This window comes from Scyliorhinus torazame, chromosome 6 (genome assembly GCF_047496885.1).
Source record: "Scyliorhinus torazame isolate Kashiwa2021f chromosome 6, sScyTor2.1, whole genome shotgun sequence".
NCBI classification, from domain to species: Eukaryota; Metazoa; Chordata; class Chondrichthyes; order Carcharhiniformes; family Scyliorhinidae; genus Scyliorhinus; species Scyliorhinus torazame.
Window position 1 is genome coordinate 31,287,512 of NC_092712.1, and position 23,973 is coordinate 31,311,484.

General features: G+C 48.5%; 1 protein-coding gene across 5 annotated transcripts in view; it reads left to right on the forward strand.

The window, feature by feature from the left end:
* LOC140424736 (pituitary adenylate cyclase-activating polypeptide type I receptor-like) overlaps positions 1-23,973 on the forward strand; it is a 311,016-nt gene that overhangs the window by 176,450 nt on the left and 110,593 nt on the right. For all 5 annotated transcript variants that reach the window (XM_072508082.1, XM_072508080.1, XM_072508083.1 and 2 more), the window contains exons 4-5: positions 7,707-7,814; positions 9,802-9,911. In XM_072508082.1, coding sequence (XP_072364183.1) covers positions 7,707-7,814; positions 9,802-9,911 — 218 coding nt within the window. The remainder of the gene's footprint in view (positions 1-7,706; positions 7,815-9,801; positions 9,912-23,973) is intronic.

Genomic DNA, 23,973 nt, shown 5'->3' on the forward strand with positions numbered 1-23,973 from the left:
GGAGAGGGTGATTCCTCTTGTGGGAGAATTTAGAACTCAGGGTCACTGTTTATAAATAAGGGGTTGATACACTAATAAGGGGTTGCCCATTTCGGACAGAACATAGAACATACAGTGCAGAAGGAGGCTATGAGGAGAGAATCATAGAATCATAGACGTTTACAGCATGGAAACAGGCCCTTCGGCCCAACCAGTCCATGCCGCCCAGTTTTTTACCATTAAAGCTAGTCCCAGTTGCCCGCACTTGGCCCATAACCCTCTATACCCATCTTACCCATGTAACCATCTAAATGCTTTTTGAAAGTCACAATTGTACCCGCTTCTACTACTACCTCTGGCAGCCCATTCCAGACACTCACGACCCTCTGAGTGAAGAAATTGCCCCTCTGGGCCCTTCTGAATCTCTCCCCTCTCACCTTAAACCTATGCCCTCTAGTTTTAGACTCCCCTACCTTTGGGAAAAGATGTTGACAAAGAGGTTGAATAAACTCGGTTTGTTCTCACTGGAACGACGGAGGTTGAGGAGCGACCAGATAGAGGTCTACAAAATTATGAGGGGCAGAGACAGAGTGGATAGTCAGAGGCTTTTCCCCAGGGTAGAGGGGTCAATTACAAGGGGGCATAGGTTTAAGGTGCGAGGGGCAAGGTTTAGAGTAGGTGTACGAGGCAAGTTTTTTACACAGTGGGTAGTGGGTGCCTGGAACCCGCTACCGGAGGAGGTGGTGGAAGCAGGGACGATAGTGACATTTAAGGGGCATCTTGACAAATACATGAATAGGATGGGAATAGAGGGATACGGACCCAGGAAGTGTAGAAGATTTTAGTTTAGACGGGCAGCATGGTCGGCGTAGGCTTGGAGGGCCGAAGGGTCTGTTCCTGTGCTGTACTTTTCATTGTTCTTTGTTGAGGCCATTCGGCCCATCGAGTCTGCACCGACCCACTTAAGCCCTCACTTCCACCCTATCCCCGTAACACCCCTCCTAACCTTTTTGGTCACTGAGGGCAATTTGGCATGGTCAGTCCACCTACCTTGCACGTCTTTGGACTGTGGGAGGAAGCCGGAGCACCCGGAGGAAACCCACGCACACACGGGGAGAACGTGCAGACTCCGCACAGACAGTGACCCAGCGGGAAATCGAACCTGGCACCCTGGCGCTGTGAAGCCACAGTGCTATCCACTTGTGCTACCGTGCTGCACAGAGAGGAGGAAAACACTTTTCTCGCAGACGGTTGAGCCAGTGGCACTCTTTTCCGCAGAAAGTGGCAGAAAGAGTCCTTGAATATTTCTGAGGCAGAGCTGGATAGATTCGTGATCAACAAGGGGGGGGGGGTTGGCCGGAGAGGTGAAAGGCTATTGAGGCGGGGGAGGCGGGAATGTGGGGTTGAGGTCACAATCAGGTCAGCCATGATCTTATTGAATGGCGGAGCTTCTAATTCATGTAACAAAGGCTAAATCGCTTCTTTTGCAATTATTTGTTTCACCGCTTGACTGGAATTGGATTAATGAAATGAAAATCGCTTATTGTCACAAGTAGGCTTCAAATGAAGTTACTGTGAAAAGCCCCTCGTCGCCACATTCCGGCGCCTGTTCGGGGAGGCTGGTACGGGAATTGAACCGTGCTGCTGGCCTGCCTTGGTCTGCTTTAAAAGGCAGCGATTTAGCCCAGTGTGCTAAACCAGCAATGATTGGGCCAAGAAGACTTTACCATTGAAATCCCAGCAATACCGGCTACTGGTGGCAGTTTCTGATTAAGCCAACCAATGTGCAACTGTGACTAAGGTGAACAGAGGGAATTGAGGAATGTGGGGATAGTTCGGGAACGTGGAGCTAATATGAAGATTACCGGCCATCTGGTTGAATGATAGGGCAGGACGGACGGGCGGAATGGTCCACTGCTCTTTTGTTTGTTCTCCTGTGGTGACCTGGCCACTTGAGGGGGTGGGGGCTGTGGGGGCTGGACTCCTGGAACACATTTCCGAGCAAGGAGTTGAGGACTGAAGAGGATGATGGAGAGTAAGAATTGGAGAGCAAGGTGGTAAATTAGAGGGCAGCCGCGCATTACTATTTATTGCATGCTGTTGAATGCGCGGGACTTGAATGAACCCTCCACACAGAAATGCAGACACATTAAGCATGTTATTCAAAAGATCAAAAGTCTGATTTCATTTTGACGCGTAAATAGATACCCAGGTTTTTTTTGTGCTCAACAGAAATGCTTTTCCATTGTTGGTGCGCCTCGCTGTCTGTGCGGAAAAAAATCGTTTACTGAAGAATGCATTGTGTAGGAGAGCACTTCACCTCCTGACTGGAATCCTATTCACACCGGCTGAATGACTCAAGTCATATCTGTGAGGCATGAATTAGGCTGAATAGGGCATTTATTGCTGTCGGATAATGGCAGCAAGAAAAGGGAAAACCTGTGCTGTTGAATGAGCCTGTCTGAGAATGGAACGGGCTCTTCCATCAAGCTCGTGAGGAGTCGGATCTCTTGCCTTGGCGACCCGACGTTGATCCCGTGATGACTGTTGACCGAGGGAACGCCTGATTGTAGGGATGAGGAGCAGGCCCTCAGGCCCCTCAAGCCTGCAGTGCCATCCAATCGGGTCGTGGCTAATCTGCTGGTGACCTCGGCACTTCTATCCTGCCGACCCCTGACACCCTCTGATCCGCCCCCCCCCCCCCACCCCCCGCCCCCTTGTCAGTCGAGAATCTATTTAACTCAGCCTGGGAAATATTCAGCAACCCTGCCTCCTCAGCTCGCTGTGGGAGAGAGTTCCGCAGACTTTTCTCATCCCCATCTTAAATTTGAGACCCCTTATTTATGTCCCCCTGGTCCGAGTCTCTCCCACGAGGGGAAACATCTTTTCAGCATCCACCCCGTTAAAGTCCCCTCAGGATCTTGTGTATTTCAGTAATATCACCTCACCATCTTCTGAACTCCAACGGATACAGGCCCAACCTTTCCAACCTCTCCTCGTTCCAAGAATGAGGGAACACGGCCCTGTCAGAGATGTCGTCATTTTGATAAGCCATTAAATTGAGACCCTCTCCGACCCCCCCCCCCCCCCCACCCGCCGGGTCGGAGAATCGGCGGGGGGGCGGCGTGAATCCCGCCCCCGCCGAATTCTCCGGCGCCGGAGAATTGGCGGGGCGGGAATCGCGGGGCGCCGGTCGACGGGCGCTCGTAGCGGCCCCCCCGGCGATTCTCCGGCCCGCGATGGGCCGAAGTCCCGCTGGTTCTATGCAGGTCCCGCCGGTGTAAATTGGACTAGGTCCCTTACTGGCGGGACCTGGCGGTGCGGGCGGGCTTTGCGGTCCTGGGGGGGCCCACCGATCTGCGGGCGGGCCTGTGCCGTGGGGGCACTCTCTTCCTATGCGCCGGCCGTGTAGGCCTCCGCGATGGCCGACGCGTAGGTTAACCCCCCCTGCGCATGCGCGGGGATGACGTCAGCAGCCGCTAACGCTCCCGCGCATGCGCGGACCCGCGCCGGCCAGCGGAATCCCTTCGGCCCCGGCTGGCGTGGCGCCAAAGGCCTTCCACGCCAGCCGGCGGGGCGCCAACCTCTCCGGGCGGGCCTAGCCCCTGAAGGCGTGGAGGAATCCGCACCTTTGGGGCGGCCCGACGCCGGAGTGGTTCACGCCACTCCGTCCCGCCCGGACCCCCCGCCCCGCCGGGTAGGGGAGAATCCCGTGTTTTCTCAATGAAAGATCCCATGGCATGATTTTGAGGAAGGTGGGGGTGGAAGAGTTCCTCTGGTTTTCCTGTCAGTATTTATCCACGACCAACATCAGTTCAAGAATAGAACGATTATCTAGTTATCACCACGAGGCTGTTTGTGGGCGTTTGCTGTGCACTGACTGGCACTGGAACCGTGACTTCAAGGAATCTCCTGTCCCAATGCCACCTTCTTTGGCCATTGTCAGTTTTTGCCTGACAACAGGCCTATGTAGTGGCTATCGGTAACTCAGTTGGATGGACAGCTGGCTTGTGATGCGGAGGCGACCCCAACAGCCTGGGTTCAGTTCCCGTACCGGCTGAGGCTCTTCATGAAAAGGTCCCGCCTCCTCAACCTTGCCCCTCGTCTGAGGTGTGGTGACCCTCGGGTTAAATTGCCGCACTCAGCTCTCAAAGAGGAGGGCAGCCTACGGCCCTCGTGCAGTGTGGTGGCATTTGCATTTATTTTACATTTTACTGCTCTACTGCCCTAAAGGAGCTGCATAAATGCAGGTAGTTGTTGCGCAGGGTCCTTGCGTGCATTTCCTGAGAAGAAACAGCCGCCGTCTCAGCTTAAAAAATATATATCTGTACGGGAGAGGGATTCAGCGTGAGCGTTTTAAAGGTAACATCAACCGTCAGACATACTCCAAATTGGGATTGGGGGTGAGACGAATACTGCGTATGACAGGGAAACACCTTAAGTCTGGAACGAAAACCAAACCCTGTCAGTACTGTGTCGTAGTATCATGGAATCATACACCTCAGGGGGGAAGACCATTCGACTCATTGTGTCAGTGCTGTGGTATTATCATAACTGTGAGAACTACAAGGGTTAATGACATGTCTAGAATAGCCTCTAGAGGGAGCTACAGATACGAGTATACAAAGCGTTGATGCTGAGCCTTGTGGGGAGAGAGGGTAGTCCAGGAGTTAGCTAGAGACAGACTGAAGTATTGATAGTGTGAGTAAGAGCAGATGATAGTTTATAACAGTATTAAGATTAGTTATAGATGAGTGTAGTTGAGATGTTAGCAATCAACTGCGTATTATTTAGAAGTACGTGTCGAATCCAAATTAGTAGTGTTAATAAATTTATAGCTTTGTTCAAGTTAAAGCTATTTTGTGCTCTTTCTGAGCATTACGCCAAACATCCTGAATTAAGCAACACGAAGAACACCACAGGTGCTAGCTCTTTGAAAGAGCTATTTAGTCCCAGGTCGTGTGGCGCAGTGGGGCAACTTGTGGTAAATTCCCACTCGCTGCTCCATCCTTGCAGTGAAAGCATTTGAGTCTGAGGCCCAGCTCCCTGCTTCTGAGCAGCTCCGGGTTCGAGTCCCGTGCCAGAACGTGAGGCCAAGGAAGGTGCGTTCGTAACGCGGCCAAATTGAGTGCGTCAGCTTGCAAATCCTTGCACGCCAATGGCTGGCGGAGGAGCGGGAGAGACTCCTGGTCAGCAGCGCTTGATGTGGAGAGGCACCCCTCAACCCTGGCGACAGACTAGCGAGCTGTTCCCGGAATTCCTTTTTCACCACCCTATTAACCTGCCCTTCTGCCTTCAGAGATCTATGGACAGGCACACCAAGGTCCTTTTGTCCCTCAGGACTTCCCAGTGTGGTGCCTTTCATTGAATACTTCCTTGTCAGATTGCTCCATCTAAAGTGTATCACCTCACACTTTTCAGGGTTAAATTCCATCTGCCACTTTTCTGCCCATTTGACCAACCCGTCTGTATCTCCCTGCAACACAAGACTCTCAACCTCACTGTTAACCACCCAGCCTATCTTTGTGTCTTCCGCAAACCTACCACCCACATAGTCATCTGTATTATTTATATAAATGATGAATAATAGGGGGCCCAGCACAGATCCCTGTGGGACGCCACTCGACACTGGCTTCCAGTAATATTGGCCTGGTTACTTGGGCTAATTGTTCAGGAGATGTGGGCATGATTGGCAAGGTCAGCATTTGTTGCCCATCCTTAATTGCCCTTAAGACTGAGTGGTTTGCTCAGGGGCAAGTTAATAATCAGCCTCAGTTGGTCTCGAGCAGCCTTGTTAGGACCAGACCTCGATCAATGTGCAATTTGTAAAACTGTGAGGAAAGGATACTTCACCCGAGTAGTGATGACTCTGCCCAACAGATAGCTTCTAAGTTGCAACAAACTTTAATTTGAACACGGTGGGGTTAATTCTCCGCCGCCCCGGCACGTGTTTCTCGGCACCGCACCGTCACTGGCATTCCCCGTTGCTGCCGCTGGCCAATGGGACTTCACATTGTAGCCACCCCCACGCCGCGGGGAAACCTCCACAATTAGCAGTACGGGACTTTTAACATCCGTGTTTTTCTATCATCAAGGAAGAAATGACAAGGCATGTGGATGGAAATTGTCCCATTGGGCAGACGCAGCATGGGTTCATAAAGGGCAGGTCGTGCCTAACTAATTTAGTGGAATTTTTTGAGGACATTAACAGTGCGGTAGATAACGGGGAGCCAATGGATGTGGTATATCTGGATTTCCAGAAAGCCTTTGACAAGGTGCCACACAAAAGGTTGCTGCATAACATAAAGATGCATGGCATTAAGGGTGAAGTAGTAGCATGGATAGAGGATTGGTTAATTAATAGAAAGCAAAGAGTGGGGATTAATGGGTGTTTCTCTGGTTGGCAATCAGTAGCTAGGGGTGTCCCTCAGGGATCAGTGTTGGGCCCACAACTGTTCACAATTTACATAGATGATTTGGAGTTGGGGACCAAGGGCAATGTGTCCAAGTTCGCAGACGACACTAAGATGAGTGGTAAAGCAAAAAGTGCAGAGGATACTGGAAGTCTGCAGAGTGATTTGGATAGGTTAAGTGAATGGGCTAGGGTCTGGCAGATGACATACAATGTTGACAAATGTGAGGTTATCCATTTTGGTGGGAATAATAGCAAAAGGGATTATTATTGAAATGATAAAATATTAAAACATGCTGCTGTGCAGAGAGACCTAGGTGCGCTAGTGCATGAGTCGCAAAATGTTGGTTTACAGGTGCACAGGTGATTAAGAAGGCGAATGGAATTTTGTCCCTCATTGCTAGAGGGATGGAGTTTAAGACTAGGGAGGTTATGCTGCAATTGTATAAGATATTAGTGAGGCCACACCTGGAGTATTGTGTTCAGTTTTGGTCTCCTTACTTGAGAAAGGACGTACTGGCGCTGGAGGGTGTGCAGAGGAGATTTAATTGGTTAATCCCAGAGTTGTAGGGGTTGGATTACGAGGAGAGGTTGAGTAGACTGGGACTGTACCCATTGGAAGTTAGAAGGATGAGGGGGGATCTTATAGAAACATATAAAATTATGAAGGGAATAGATAGGATAGATGCGGGCAGGTTGTTTCCATTGGCGGGTGAAAGCAGAACTAGGGGGCATAGCCTCAAAATAAGGGGAAGTAGATTTAGGACTGAGTTTAGGAGGAACTTCTCCCCCCAAAGGTTTGTGAATCTATGGAATTCCTTGCCCAGTGAAGCAGTTGAGGCTCCTTCATTAAATGTTTTTATGATAAAGATAGATAGTTTTTTGAAGAATAAAGGAATTAAGGGTTATGGTGTTCGGGCCGGAAAGTGGAGCTGTGTCCACAAAAGATCAGCCATGATCTCATTGAATGGTGGAGCAGGCTCGAGGGGCCAGATGGCCTACTCCTGCTCCTAGTTCTTATGTTCTTATGTAAGAGGGCAGGCAGGGCCTGGGGACAATGTCTCACCTGAAAGGCGGCATCTCTGACAATGCCGCACTCCCTCACTACTGCATTAGGGTTGGAGGCCTTGACTGTGTGTCCGAGCTTCTGGAGTGGAACGTGAACCTTCTAATCCAGAGGCAAGAATACTGCTCACTGAGCCACACAACATCTGTGGGTTCTTCCACTCATGCTGCAAAATCTCTGCTCTTCTTTCTGATCATAAGAACTGCAAATGGTTTGATTTTAACGCCAACCTCTTTCCTCTCTCCGCAGACTGCCCAGGCATGTGGGACAATATAACCTGCTGGCCAAATGCAGATTACGGAGACGTTATATCCGTCAGCTGCCCTGGATTCTTCCGTATCATTAACACCGATGACGGTAAGAGTGATCCCAATGGGGCCCACCAAAACTGAAGTAACGAGTGGCTTTTTTATATCTCGAAGAGTTCAGGTGTCTATGAGTTGGTCTTGAGCATCTCCTTTTAGGTTTCATTCTTCTGCCAAGGTTTGTGTTCTTGGGGATTGGTGTGAAGGGCAAGATACTCCTGCCCAATATTTTGGTGTCCAATCTCCTGCGACATTGTGACTCCTCCTTAGTGTCCAATCCATATCTCGAGGGAAAAGATCATCAGATACATCAACCTGGAGGCGTTCTTCAAGCACAGTCACTCAGCACCATTTCTGTCAATGGTCCCGTCACCATTTTGGACTGATTTTAAAAGCATCACATTTTTGCCCTAATACTCCACTTTTCTATTGTTGAAAGAGGCACTTTGCACTCAACAGGTCAAATGCAAGATTGCCAAATTTCAACCGATCACAATTGGTCGGCAAGTCGATCTTGATTGGCTGAGGCGTTGTCATGGAGGCAGCAACGGGGACCCAAAGGCACCCCAAGCTCCCGGAGTAATTCAAGAAAATGTGCAAGGCTTGAACATATTCCTTTTGCTGGCAGGCAATGGATCGCTGTGCCTGTGCATTTAACCTGATGAGTGCAAGATGAAAAGCTTCGGCAGCTTATCTCCCTCTTTAACAATATTCAACATAAGTTCACTTTTTAATCATTACCCATTCTTGGGTATCGCTGGTCAGGGTCAGCATTTACGCACAGCCCCAGTTGCCCTTGAGAAGGTCATGGTGGGAAGCCTTCTTGACACATGGAACGAATCCTTGGGTTGACCCGAGGGAAAGTAAGAGTTAACCATGTTGGCGGAGAACTGGAGTCACAATAGGCCCAGAGTGGGTAAGGACGGGAGATTTCCTTTACAACAGGGATGTCAGTCAGAGCGTCGGGGTTATTCTTTGAAGTGACAATCCCACTGTTTCACGGTGTAACATTTACTGACATCACAGAGAGAATGTTAACCCCTGCCTTCCCCCCTCGTACTCGACCTGAGACAGGCTGGAGACAGAGCTTAAAATTTTAAAACCTCACGTAAACCACCTCTAATGGGTTTTAATGAGAGAGGGCAGCTAACTGACTCTGGAGAGGCAGCTCGGTTATTTCGACTTGGTAATATCTCAGAGTTTAGCAGTCATTTTGATTTGGTTCTGCAGGATTTTGAAACCAAGCCGGTAAAAGGAGGCGAGGGGGACTGTTGCATGAGGTAAACGTCTTTACAGCCCTGCGTGTGGGCCAGAAGAACGAGGGTTTTTCCCCCCGCACACTACCCACTAGTACCTATCAGCTGAAATTCAAAGCCAGGCAAATGGCAATCTCCTATGGGCGAGAGAATTCTCTGTCCAGCGCACAATCCCTCCCACCCTCCGTTCCCTACAACCTTCCGATACTGGCATTCTTGCCGGACAGCTAGCCCCCATATCTGAATATGGGCCAGGAAACAGAGGAAGAAAATTCCAATAGAGGTCCTGCCATTAAATCCGGCAAGATCTCCGCGTTACAAGTACCGGGATTTTGTGCCAGCCACGATTATGTAAGTGATATCTTCATCAAATCCATTCTGGGGCACCCAGTGCAATTATAAATAAATTTAAACACCATCCAGAGGAAATCTTCATCTATGTATTTATATAACTGCACCAGCCGGTCAGATTAAATCCTCCCATTCCCCCCCCCCCCCCCCCCCCCCAAGGCAAATAAACACCTTGGGCAAGGCTGAGATGTAACCTTGCCCATCTACTGGAGCGGGCAGGCAGGTGTGACCAGGGGAGCATGGAGCAATCCCAGACTTTCTCTGCCTTTACCAACATGGAGGCTGGCGTAATTGTGGTCCATCCACCATGTTGGATGTTTTGCCTCCGGGAAATGGGCGTGTTGCCATGGAACCTCTCGGCCTCCACCTCGATGAGTTGAAAGCTTTCTGCTCTGATTTTACCGCATGACCTCACGATGAACCACTCTTCAGTTCTAGGGATCATCTACAGGAACTGTACAGATGAAGGATGGTCAGAAACCTTCCCCCATTACTACGACGCATGCGGGGTTGATGAAAATATAACGGAGATTGATGACCAGGTAAGACCATAAGATATAGGAGCTGAAGTAGGCCATTCGGCCCATCGAGTCTGCTCCACCATTCAATGAGATGGCTGATCTGTTGTGATAATCCTTTCCTGCCATATCCCCATTAGCTAGTGATTCCCTCAATGAAAATCTATCTCAGCCTTGAACATACTTAACGGCCCAGCCTCTACAGCTCTCTGCGGTAAAGAATTCCACAGATTCACTCCCCTCTGAGAGAAGAAATTCCTCCTCATCGCTGTCTGAAATGGGCGACCCCTTACTCTGAGATTGTGCCCTCTGGTCCTAGACTCTCCCACAAGGGGAAACATCCTCTCAGCATCCACCTTGTCAAACCCCCGAGAATCCGATATGTCTCAATAAGGTCGCCTCTCATTCTTCTAAACTCCAAGGAGCACAGGCCCAACCTACTCAACCTCTCCTCATAAGAAAACACCTCCATACCCGGAGTCAACCTAGTGAACCTTCTCTGGACTCCCTCCAATACCCGTCTATCTTTCCTTAGATAAAGAGACCAAAACTGTTTACAGTAATTCTGTCTGTCGCTCAGTGAACAAACAACGTCTAGTTTCTCATTTGCAAAGCCTCCTCGCCATACTCCCACCATCCCCCCGCCCTTCCAATGGCGATGCCACAGAAGGTGGCCATTCGTTCCATTTTGCCAATGTCAGCTCTCTAACAGTGGCCTCCTCCTGCTTCTATTTTCTATCTGTGTTTCGATGTAATTGGTGGCCGGCCGCATCCCGCCCCCTGCTCTGAGCCCCTTCTCCCAGGTCTTGGGCCTCATTCTCTGGGCCTATGATGACTGCGGCGGTGGCTTAACATTGCTACATGGCGGCAGCTGTCCCAGAGTTTAACGCAGGGAGGGGCATGGGACCAGAGTACCAATGACGTAGAATTGAAAATGATGATGTAAATCGATAAAAAATGACCCACAAGTAAAAGCATTGAAGCCAAATGTCTTTAAGCAGGAGACTTCCAATCATAGAAACATAGAAAATGGAAGCAGGAGGAGGCCATTCGGCCCTTCGGGCCTGCTCCACCATTCATTATGATCACAGCTGATCAAGTTCAACACCCTGATCCCATCTTCCCCCCATATCCCTTGATCCCTTAAGCCCAAGAGCTATATCATATTCTTTCTTGAAATTACACAAGAATCATTCACCTCACCTACTTTCTGTGGTAGCAAATTCCACAGATTCACCACTCTCTGGGTGAAGAAATTTCTCCTCACTTCAGTCCTAAAAGATTTACCCCTTATTCTCAAACTATGATCCCTAGAACTGGACTCCCCCACCATCGGGAACATGGGGCGAACTTCTCCGTAAACGGCGCGATGTCCGCCGACTGGCGCCCAAAACGGCGCAAATCAGTCGGGCATCACGCCGCCCCAAAGGTGGGGAATGCTCCGCATCTTTGGGGGCCGAGCCCCAACCTTGAGGGGCTAGGCCCGCGCTGGACGAATTTCTGCCCCGCCAGCTGGAGGAAAGGCCTTTGGTGCCCCGCCAGCTGGCGCGGAAATGACATCTCCGGCCGGCGCATGCGCGGGAGCGTTAGCGGCCGCTGACGGCATTCCCGCGCATGCGCAGTGGAGGGAGTCTCTTCCGCCGCCGCCATGGTGGAGACCGTGGCGAAGGCGGAAGGAAAAGAGTGCCCCCACGGCACAGGCCCGCCCGGTGGGCCCCGATCGCGGGCCAGGCCACCGTGGGGGCACCCCCCGGGGCCAGATCGCCCCGCGCCTCCCCCAGGACGCCGGAGCCGCCTTGTCCTGCCAGTAAGAGAGGTGGTTTAATCCACGCCGACGGGACAGGCATTTTAGCGGCGGGACTTCGGCCCATCTGGTCCGGAGAATCGCGGGGGGGGGGGGGGGCCCGCCAATCGGCATGGCGCGATTCCCACCCCCGCCGAATATCCAGTGGTGGGGGCGGGATTCACGCCAGCCCCGGCGATTCTCCGACCGGCGGGGGGTCGGGGGAATCTCGCCCATGCTTCCTGAATCTACCCTGTCCAATCCAGTTAGAATTTTGACAGTTTCTATGAGATCCCCTCTCACTCTTCTAAACTCCAATGAATAGAATTATAACCGGCTTAGTCTCTAGTGGTTAGCACAATTGCTTCACAGCTCCAGGGTCCCAGGTTCGATTCCGGCTTGGGTCACTGTCTGTGCGGAGTCTGCACATCCTCCCCGTGTGTGCGTGGGTTTCCTCCGGGTGCTCCGGTTTCCTCCCACAGTCCAAAGATGTGCAGGTTAGGTGGATTGGCCATGCTAAATTGCCCTTAGTGTCCAAAATTGCCCTTAGTGTTGGGTGGGGTTACTGGGTTATGGGGATAGGGTGGAGGTGTTGACCTTGGGTAGGGTGCTCTTTCCAAGAGCCGGTGCAGACTCGATGGGCTGAATGGCCTCCTTCTGCACTGTAAATTCTATGATAATCTATGACAGTCCTGCCATCCCAGGAATCAGCCGGGTAAACCTTCGCTGCTCTCCCTCCATAACAAGAACATCCTTCCTCAGGTAAGGACACCAAAACTGCCCACAATACTCCAGGTGTGGCCTCACCAATGCCCTGTGCAATTGCAGTAAAACATCCTATTAATATACTCAAATCCTCTCGCTATGAAGGTCAACATGCCATTTGCCTTCTTTCCCTGCTGTACCTACGCGCTTACTTTCAGCGACTGATGCACGAGGACACCATGGTCTCACTGAGTATCCACCTCTCTCAATTTACACCTGTTCAAATAATAATCTGCCTTCCTATTTTTGCTACCGAAGCGGATAATCTCACATTTATCCACATTATACTGCATCTACCATGCATGTGCCCACTCACTCACTGTCCTTATCTCGTTGAAGCATCTCTGCATCCTCCTCACAGCTCACCCTCCCACCCAACTTTGTATCATCTGCAAATTTGGAGATAATACATTTAGCTCTTTCGTCCAAATCATGAATATATAATGTGAACAGTTGGGGTCCCAGCACTGAGACCTGCGGTACCCCACTAGCCACTGCCTGCCAATCGGAAAAAGACCCATTTATTCCTACTTTTTACTTCCTGTCTGCTGTTCAGCTTTTTATCCATCTCAAGACACCACCCACAATCACACGCGCTTTAACTTTACATATTAATCTGCTATGTGAGACCTTGTCGAAAGCCTTCTGAAAGCCTAAATAAACCACATCCACCGGTTCTCCCCGGTCAGCTCTACTAGTTACATCTTCAAAGAATTCCAGTAGATTTGTCAAGCACGATTTTCCTTTCGTAAATCCATGCTGACTTTGTCAGATTACACCACTGCTTTCCAAATGCTGTGCTATGAGATCCTTGATCATGGACTCCAGCAACTTCCCTACTACCGACATTGGGCTCACCGGTCTTTAGGTCCCTGTTTTCTCTCTACCTCCCTTTCTGAATAGCGGGATTATATTAGCTACCCTCCAATCTGTAGGAACCATTCCACAGTCCAAAGAATTTTGGAAAATGACCACCAATCGATCTACTATTTCTAGGGCCACTTCCCGTACCAGCCTCCCCGAACAGGCGCCGGAATGTGGCGACTAGGGGCTTTTCACAGTAACTTCATTTGAAGCCTACTTGTGACAATAAGCAATTTTCATTTTCATTTCATTAAGTACTCTGGGATGAAGATTATCAGGCCCTGGAGATTTGTCTGTCTTCAATCCCATTAGTTTCTCCTAAACCATTTCTTTACTAATACTAATTTCCTTCAGCTCCTCACTAAAACTGGTGTTTCTCAGAACTTCCGGGACATTATTCATGTCTTCTTTTGCGAAGACAGAAGCAAAGTACAAATTTAGTTCTTCAGCCATTTCTTTGTTCCTTGTTATGAATTCCCTTCTTTCTGACTGCAAGGGGCCGACATGAGTTTTTTATTAATCTTTTTCTCTTTACATACCTGGAGAAACTTTTACAGTCAGTTTTTATGTTCCAAGAGCAAACAACAAAGAACAAAGAAAAGTACAGCACAGGAACAGGCCCTTCGGCCCTCCAAGCCTGCGCCGACCACGCTGCCCGTCTAACTTAAAACCTTCTACATTTCCGGGGCCCATATCCCTCTATTTCCATCCTGTTCATGTAAACGTCACTATCATCCCGCTTCCACCACCTCCTCCGGCAGCGAGTTCCTTCGCACATCTCCTCTAAACTTTGCCCCTCGCACCTTAAGCCTATGTCCTCTAGTAATTGACCCCTCTACCCTGGGAAAAAGCTTCTGACTATCCAATTAATAATAATAATAATAATAATCTTTATTGTCACAAGTAGACACACATTAACACTGCAATGAAGTGACTGTGAAAAGCCCCTAGTCCCCACATCCAGTTGCCTGATCGGGTACACAGAGGGAGAATTCAGAATGTCCAATCCACCTAACAAGCACGTCTTTCGGGACTTGTGGGAGGAAACTGGAGCACCCGGAGGAAACCCACGCAGTCACGGGGAGAACGTGCAGACTCCGCACGGACAGTGACCCAAGCCGGGCATCGAACCTGGGACCCTGGAGTTGTGAAGCAACAGTGTTACCCACTGCACTACCGTGCCACCCAATTTGTCTATGCCCCTCATAATTTTGTAGACTTCTATCAGGTGGCCCCTCATCCTCCGTCATTCCAGTGAGAACAAACCAAGTTTATTCAACCGCTCCTCATAGCTAATGCCCTCCATACCAGGCAACATCCTGGTAAATCTCTTCTGCTCCCTCTCCAAAGCCTCCACATCCTTCTGGTAGTGTGGCGACCAGAATTGAACACTATACTCCAAGTGTGTCCTAACTAAGGTTCTATACAGCTGCAACATGACTTGCCAATTTTTATACTCAATGCCCCGGCCAATGAAGGCTAGCACGCCATATCCCTTATTAACTACCTTCTCCATCTGCGTTGTCACTTTCAATGACCTGTGGGCCTGTACACCTTAGATCTCTCTCAATACTTTTAAGGGTTCTGCCATTTACTGTATATTTCCCACCTGTTAGACTTTCCAAAATGCATTACCTCACATTTGTCTGGATTAAACTCCGTCTGCCTTTTCTCCACCCAAGTCTCCAAATGATCGCTATCCTGTTGTATCCTCTGACAGTCCTCATCGCTATCCGCAATTCCACCAACCTTTGTGTCATTCGCAAATTACCTAATCAGACCAGTTACATTTTCCTCTAAATCATTTATATATATTACAAAAAGCAAAGGTCCCAGCACTGATCCCTGCGGAACACCACTGGTCACAGCCCTCCAATTAGAAAAGCATCCTTCCATTGCTACCCTCTGCCTTCTATGACCGAGCCAGTTCTGCATCCATCTTGCCAGCTCACCTCTGATCCCGTGTGACTTCACCTTCTGTACCAGTCTGCCATGAGGGATCTTGTCAAAGGCCTTACAAAATCCATGTAGACAACATCCACTGCCCTATCTTCATCAATCATCTTCGTCACTTCCTCAAAAACCTTGATCAAGTTAGTGAGGCATGACCTCCCCTTCACAAACCGTGCTGCCTCTCGCTAATGCATCCACTTGCATCCAAATGTGAGTAAATTCTGTCTCGAAGAATTCTCTCCAGTAATTTCCCTACCACTGACCTAAGGCTCACTGGCCTGTAATTACCTCGATTATCCTTGCTACCCTTCTTAAACAAAGGAACAACATTGGCTATTCTCCAATCCTCTGGGACATCGCCTGCAGCCAGTGAGGATATAAAGATTTCTGTCAAGCCCCCAGCAATTTCCTCCCTTGCCTCACTCAGTATTCTGGGGTAGATCCTATCAGATCCTGGGGATTTATCTACCTTAATGTTTTTCAAGACACCCAACACCACCTCCTTTTAGATCTCAATGTGACCTAGATTTTCGACACACCCTTCCCCAAACTCATTATCCACCAAGTCCTTCTCTTTGGTGAATACTGATGCAAAGTATGAGCAAGTGACTAAGTGTGTAGGTGAGGATAGTGCAATTGATGTAGTTTACATGGATTTCAGCAAAGGATTTGACAAGGTCCCACATGGGAGGCTTATAAAGAAGGCTAATGCACTTGGTACACAGGGGAACTTGATAAGGTGGATTCAAAGCTGGCTGAGCTGTAGGAAACAGAGGGTGATACACTTTGGAAGGAGCAATTTGACAAGGAAATATTCAATGAATGGCACCGTACTGTGAAGTCCTGAGGAACAAAGGGACCTTGGCGTGTTTGCCCAGAGATCTCTGAAGGCAGAAGGGCAGGTTAATTGGGTGGTGAAAAAGACATATGGGACACGCTCCTTTATCAATCGGGGCATAGATTACAAAAGCAGGGAGGTCATATTGGATTTATATAGAACTTTGGTGAGGCCACAGCCGGAATACTGTGTGTAATTCTGGTCGCCACACTATAGGATGGATGTGATTGCACTGGAGAGGGTGAAGAGGAGATTCACCAGGATGCTGCCTGGGATGGAACGTTTAAGTTATGAAGAGAGGTTGGATAGGCTTGGGTTGTTTTCCCTGGAACAGAGAAGACTGAGGGGCGACCTGATCGAAGTGTACAAGATTATGAGGGGCATGGACAGGATGGGCAGGGAGTGGCTGTTCCCCTTAATTGCCTTGGGTCGACCATTTCGGGCAGAGAGGAGGAGAAATTTCTTCACCCAGAGAGTGGTGAGCCTGTGGAATGTGTTACCAGAGGAAGTAGTCGAGGCCAAAACATTGTATGTTTTCCAGAAGCAGTTAGATATAGCGCTTAGGGTGAAGTGGAGCAAAGAGATGATAGTCCTCCTACAGTCCAAAGATATGTACAGTAAGAAGTCTTACAACACCAGGTTAAAGTCCAACAGGTTTGTTTCGATGTCACTAGCTTTCGGAGCGCTGCTCCTTCCTCAGGTGAAAGCTAGTGACATCGAAACAAACCTGTTGGACTTTAACCTGGTGTTGTGAGACTTCTTATTGTGCTCACCCCAGTCCAACGCCGGCATCTCCACATCAAAGATATGTAGGTTAGGTGGATTGGCCATGATAAATTGCCCCGTAGTGTCCAAAGGTTAGGTGGGGTTACTGAGTTACAGGGACAGGGTGGATGTGCAGGCTTAAGCAGGGTGCTCTTTCAAGGGCCAGTGTAGAAATTCTTTGATGCTATGATATGGGACGAAGGCGGGATTAGGCTGACTGTGTTGGATGATCAGGCAAGCAGGCTCGAAGGGCCGAAAGGTCTCCTCCTGCTGCTATTTTCTATGTTGCCATGCCCATGAGTCGGCCAATTCAGGTAAAATCACTGCCAGGCGACTGATCACCACACGCTGCCAAGTTGAGACCCCGGTATAGAACATAAGAACTAGGAGCAGGAGTAGGCCATCTGGCCCCTCGAGCCTGCTCCGCCATTCAATGAGATCATGGCTGATCTTTTGTGGACTCAGCTCCACTTTCCGGCCCGAACACCATAACCCTTAATCCCTTTACTCTTCAAAAAACTATCTATCTTTATCTTAAAAACATTTAATGAAGGAGCCTCTACTGCTTCACTGGGCAAGGAATTCCATAGATTCACAACCCTTTGGGTGAAGAAGTTCCTCCTAAACTCAGTCCTAAATCTACTTCCCCTTATTTTGAGGCTATGCCCCCTAGTTCTGCTTTCACCCGCCAGTGGAAACAACCTGCCCGCATCTATCCTATCTATTCCCTTCATAATCTTATATGTTTCTATAAGATCCCCCCTCACCCTTCTAAATTCCAACGAGTACAGTCCCAGTCTACTCAACCTCTCCTCATAATCCAACCTTTTCAGCTCTGGGATTAACCTAGTGAATTTCCTCTGCACACCCTCCAGTGCCAGTACGTCCTTTCTCAAGTAAGGACACCAAAGCTGAACACAATACTCCAGGTGTGGCCTCACTAACACCTTATACAGTTGCAGCAGAACCTCCCTAGTCTTAAATTCCATCCCTCTAGCAATGAAGGACAAAATTCCATTTGCCTTCTTAATCACCTGAAAACCAACTTTTTGCGACTCATGCACTAGCATACCCAGGTCTCTCTGCCCAGCAGCATGTTTTAATATTTTATCATTTCAATAATAATCCCTTTTGCTGTTATTCCTGCCAAAATGGATAACCTCACATTTGTCAACAATGTATTCCATCTGCCAGACCCTGGCCCATTCACTTAGCCTATCCAAATCCCTCTGCAGACTTTCAGTATCCTCTGCACTTTTTGCTTTACCACTTATCTTAGTGTCGTCTGCAAACTTGGACACATTGCCCTTGGTCCCCAACTCCAAATCATCTATGTAAATTGTGAACAGTTGTGGGCCCAACACTGATCCCTGAGGGACACCACTAGCTACTGATTGCCAACCAGAGAAACACCCATTAATCCCCACTCTTTGCTTTCTATTAATTAACCAATCCTCTATCCATGCTACTACTTTCCCCTTAATGCCATGCATCTTTATCTTATGCAGCAACCTTTTGTGTGTCACCTTGTCAAAGGCTTTCTGGAAATCCAGATATACCACATCCATTGGCTCCCCGTTATCTACCGCACTGTTAATGTCCTCAAAAAATTACACTAAATTAGTTAGGCACGACCTGTCCTTTATGAACCCATGCTGCGTCTGTCCAATGGGACAATTTCCATCCAGATGCCTCGCTATGTCTTCCTTGATGATAGATTCCAGCATCTTCCCTACTACCAAAGTTAAGCTCACTGGCCTATAAATACCCGCTTTCTGCCTACCTCCTTTTTTAAACATTGGTGTCACGTTTGCTAATTTCCAATCCGCCGGGGCCACCCCAGAGTCTAGTGAATTTTGGTAAATTATCACTAGTGCATTTGCAATTTCCCTAGCCATCTCTTTTAGCACTCTGGGATGCATTCCATCAGGTCCAGGAGACTTGTCTACCTTTAGCCCCATTAGCTTGCCCATCACTACCTCCTTGGTGATAACAATCCTCTCAAGGTCCTCACCTGTCATAGCCTCATTTCCATCAGTCACTGGCATGTTATTTGTGTCTTCCACTGTGAAGACCGACCCAAAAAACCTGTTCAGTTCCTCAGCCATTTCCTCATCTCCCATTATTAAATCTCCCTTCTCATCCTCTAAAGGACCAATATTTACCTTAGCCACTCTTTTTTGTTTTATGTATTTGTAGAAACTTTTACTATCTGTTTTTATATTCTGAGCAAGTTTACTCTCATAATCTATCTTACTCTTTATAGCTTTTTTAGTAGCTTTCTGTTGCCCCCTTTAGATTTCCCAGTCCTCTAGTCTCCCACTGATCTTTGCTACTTTGTATGTTTTTTCCTTCAATTTGATACTCTCCCTTATTTCCTTAGATATCCATGGTCGATTTCCCCTCTTTTTACCGTCCTTCCTTTTTGTTGGTATAAACCTTTGCTGAGCACTGTGAAAAATCACTTGGAAGGTTCTCCACTGGTCCTCAACTGTTTCACCATAAAGTCTTTGCTCCCAGTCTACCTTAGCTAGTTCTTCTCTCATCCCATTGTAATCTCCTTTGTTTAAGCACAAAACGCTAGTGCTTGATTTTACCTTCTCACCCTCCATCTGTATTTTAAATTCCACCATATTGTGATCGCTCCTTCCGAGAGGATCCCTAACTATGAGATCCTGAATCAATCCTCTCTCATTACACAGGACCAGATCTAGGACCGCTTGTTCCCTCTTAGGTTCCATTACCTACTGTTCTAGGAAACTATCGCGGATACATTCTATAAACTCCTCCAGAAGGCTGCCTTGACCGACCTGGTTAAACCAATCAACATGTAGATTAAAATCCCCCATGATAACTGCTGTACCATTTCTACATGCATCTGTTATTTCTTTGTTTATTGCCTGCCCCACCATAATGTTACTATTTGGTGGCCTATAGATTACTCCTATCAGTGACTTTTTCGCCTTACTATTCCTGATTTCCACCCAAATGGATTCAACCTTATCCTCCATAGCACCAATGTCAACCCTTACTGTTACCCGGATGTCATCCTTAAATAACAGAGCTACACCAGCTCCCTTACCATCCACTCTGTCCTTCCGAAAAGTTTGATACCCTCGGATATTTAACTCCCAGTCGTGACCATCCTTTAACCATGTTTCAGTAATGGCCACGAAATCAAAGTCATTCACGATGATTTGCGCCATCAACTCATTTACCTTATTCCGAATACTACGAGCATTCAGGTAAAGTACACTTATGTTGGCTTTTTTACCTCTGTTCTGAATCTTAACACCTCGCTCAGTAACCTCTCCTAAGTTATATTTCCTCTTAACCTTTCTCCTAATTTTCCTTGTCGTCGAACCCATATCTTCCTGTAACAACCTGCCGCGTCGCTTACCATTAATGTTTTCACTTCCCGTTTTATTTCTTTTAGTATTCCTGGTCCTATTCACTGAGCTCCCCTCAGTCACTGTACCTTGTACTGTCGCCCTTTTTGATTTTTGACTATGGCTTCTCTGCCTTACACTTTCTCCCTTACTGCCTTTTATTTCTGTCCCTGTTTTACTACCTTCCAACTTCCTGCATCGGTTCCCATCCCCCTGCCACATTAGTTTAAACTCTCCCCAACAGCTCTAGCAAACATCGGTTCCAGTCCTGCCCAGGTGCAGACCGTCCGGTTTGTACTGGTCCCTCCTCCCCAGAACCGGTTCCAATGTCCCAGGAATTTGAATCCCTCCCTCTTGCACCATCTCTCGAGCCACGTATTCATCCTCTCTATCCTGACATTCCTACTCTGACTAGCTCGTGGCACTGGTAGCAATCCTGAGATTACTACCTTTGAGGTCCTACTTTTTAGTTTACCTCCTAGCTCCCTAAATTCAGCTTGTAGGACCTCGTCGCGTTTTTTACCTATATCGTTGGTGCCTATGCGCACCACGACAGCTGGCTGTTCACCCTCCCCCCCCAGAATATCCTGCAGCCGCTCCGAGACATCCTTGACCCTTGCACCAGGGAGGCAACATACCATCCTGGAGTCTCGATTGCGTCTGCAGAACCGCCTGTCTATTCCCCTTACAATTGAGTCCCTTGTCCTATAGCCCTGCCATTCTTCTTCCTGCCCAGCTGCGCAGCAGAGCCAGCCACGGTGCCATGAACCTGGCTGCTGCTGCCTTCCCCTGGTGAGCCATCTCCCTCAACAGTATCTCCAAAGCGGTATATCTGTTTTGCAGGGAGATGACTGCAGAGGACACCTGCACTGCCTTCCTACTCTTGCTCTGTCTTTTGGTCACCCATTTACTATCTCCCTCAGTACCTTTCACCTGCGGTGTGACCAACTCGCTAAACGTGCTATCCACGACCTCCTCAGCATCGCGGATGCTCCAAAGTGAGTCCATCCGCAGCTCCAGAGCCGTCAAGCGGTCTAACAGGAGCTGCAACTGGACACATTTCTTGCACGTGAAGGAGCCAGGGACAGTGGACGTGTCCCTGAGCTCCCACATCAGCCGTGTCAAACCGAACCCCCCCCCCGAATCTCGCCCCTGAAGTCTCAGAGAGACTGGGTCCGCCAGCCAGCCTTTCATTGTGCCGGCTTTCTGCTTAAACGGCCGGCAGCTGCAAGCTCTGACTGGTTCCACACACGGGAATCTCCCACAGCCTGCGTCATTCCCCACTGCTAATCTACCTCCCCGAGCTGGGATTGAGAATTCCCAGTTTAATTAAGCTGTGAGTCAAATAAAGTTGTTAACGTTTGTTTCTCCCCCCTGTCGACGCTATTGCATTTCGATGCTGGCTGGTTTCACCTCTGTGAATGGGCCATGCGCTGTGTTCAAATGTTGTTTTTTTTATCGTGGGCTGGGTCAGGATTTGCTGCCCATCTCTACTTGCCCTTGACTGGAGGGCCTTGCTCACACCAGTCGACCACGTTGCTGTGGGTCAGGAGTCGCATGTAGGCCAGACCGGGTAAGGACGGCAGATTTCCCTCCCTGGACGGGCTCTGGTGAACCAGGTGGGTTTTTAAACGATGGCTAATGACCCAGTTTCACGGTCACCGTTACTGAGACCAGCTCCAGATTTTAGATTTTATTCGCTGAATTTAAATTCCACCAGCCGCCGTGGTGGGATTTGAACCTGTTGTCTCTGGAGCATTCATTCTGGGCCGAGTGACATGACTACCATGGGCAGCACGGTAGCCTTGTGGTTAGCACAAGTGCTTCACAGCTCCAGGGTCCCAGGTTCGATTCCCGGCTTGGGTCACTGTCTGTGCGGAGTCTGCACATCCTCCCTGTGTGTGCGTGGGTTTCCTCCGGGTGCTCCGGTTTCCTCCCACAGTCCAAAGATGTGCGGGTTAGGTGGATTGGCCATGATAAATTGCCCATAGTGTCCAAAATTGTCCTTAGTGTTGGGTGGGGTTACTGGGTTATGGGGATAGGGTGCATGTGTGGCCTTGGGTAGGGTGCTCTTTCAAAGGGCTGGAGCAGACTCGATGGGCCGAATGGCCTCCTTCTGCACTGTAACTTCTATGATTTATCTATGGTTCATACCGCTTTATTAGCTGGTCCCTTTGAGGGGGTGACCTTCTGAAGGGTCATGTGACCCGCTCGTCCACTTGGTCACCAGCACGTGGGATCACTCGGGGATTTTGCCCAGTCAGATCTTGGAGATGTGCATTGAATCTGCATCACTCTGTAAACAGTTCTGGTGTTTGTAGTGACCTCTGTATGTAGTAATACATCATCAGGTAATGTTAAGCAAGTACTGCAAATGAACACTAGATGGCCACACTACCAAGATCTATAAAAAGGTTTCCCCGCTCTTTCCTCAGTGAGAGTGTGTTAGGAGTGTGGAGAGTACAGAAGGGAAACAGCTAGAGAGAAGTGAATAGATCTTAGTGTATCGCATTATCTTATTTCATAGAATTCCGAGAGTGTGGAACGGTAAATGAAGGCTTTAATAAGCAGAGAACTAGCCAGTTACAGAGATGTGTGCTTACTGAGTGCCGCCTACAGGGTGTCACCTTATATACGGCTCCCTGGTGGGCGGAGCCGGAGGCGGAGCCGGAGGCAGAGTCCCCCAGGGTTCCAAACCCGGTCTTGAAGGGGCATCACCTACACGGTGTTAAGGGTACAGTAACCATTCATCACACTTATTTAATAGTTTACTCTATAGTTAATTGTTTGTTTACTAGTTCAGTATTGTAGGAGGGACTTTAGTTGGCGGATTAGTTGCCTTAATACCATGTATTCATTTTAACCAGCTGCTTGACTATATTTCATGGAAATAAGAACTTGGCAAAGCATGATGGATATTTAGCCTTATTTCAGGCAAGACGTTCTGTATGAAACAGTCAGAAGGTCATACAATGTAAACAAGCAGACAGCTGCACATTGTTTTGCTGACAGCAGACAATTATTATTTTTCTTAGGCGAGGAACCCAAGGCCTGTTATTAAAATCTAACTCCGGCCTGCTCGGTTTTCTGTCATTTGCTAATCTAAAGAATGCCTTCTGTCCTAGATATTGCTTACTGTAACATATAAATTGCCTGCCTTTACCTCTGTAAAGGGGGGACAATTGGAATGACTGCGGTCTCTCCAACACCCCCCCCCCATGAACTTTGTGTTTAATTAAAGGACCTTTGGCGAAGTCTCAAAGTGCTGACTTATAATTTCTTCGACAAGTATTGAAGTTAAAAAGAACTCACTAGTTCATTTCATATTACTCATTAAATTATTTTATCATCACTAGAAGACTGTGTCTATATTTCAACAACTTGGCTAGGCAAAAAGAGTAATATATATGTTACAATATCGTAATATAACAGTATTAATTAAGTTTTATAGTTCGTTCATGACTGGTAGAGCTGAATTATCATGACCGCCATCTCCCCCACAGGAAATTGAGTTTTATTCACGACCTTTAGTTTCCTCCGTAACCATTTCCTCCGGCGGGATAGTGAAGCACATGTCCCGGAGAAGGAAGGTTTAAGGCCACTGGAACTCCTCTGCAAAGCTCCATCCAGAACAAAGAAATTGCATTTCTATAGCGTCTTCCATGCCACTTTCTCTCTCCCCCCCCCGCATTTCATGGCTGGTGAAGCACTTTTTGCACTTGTTGTAAA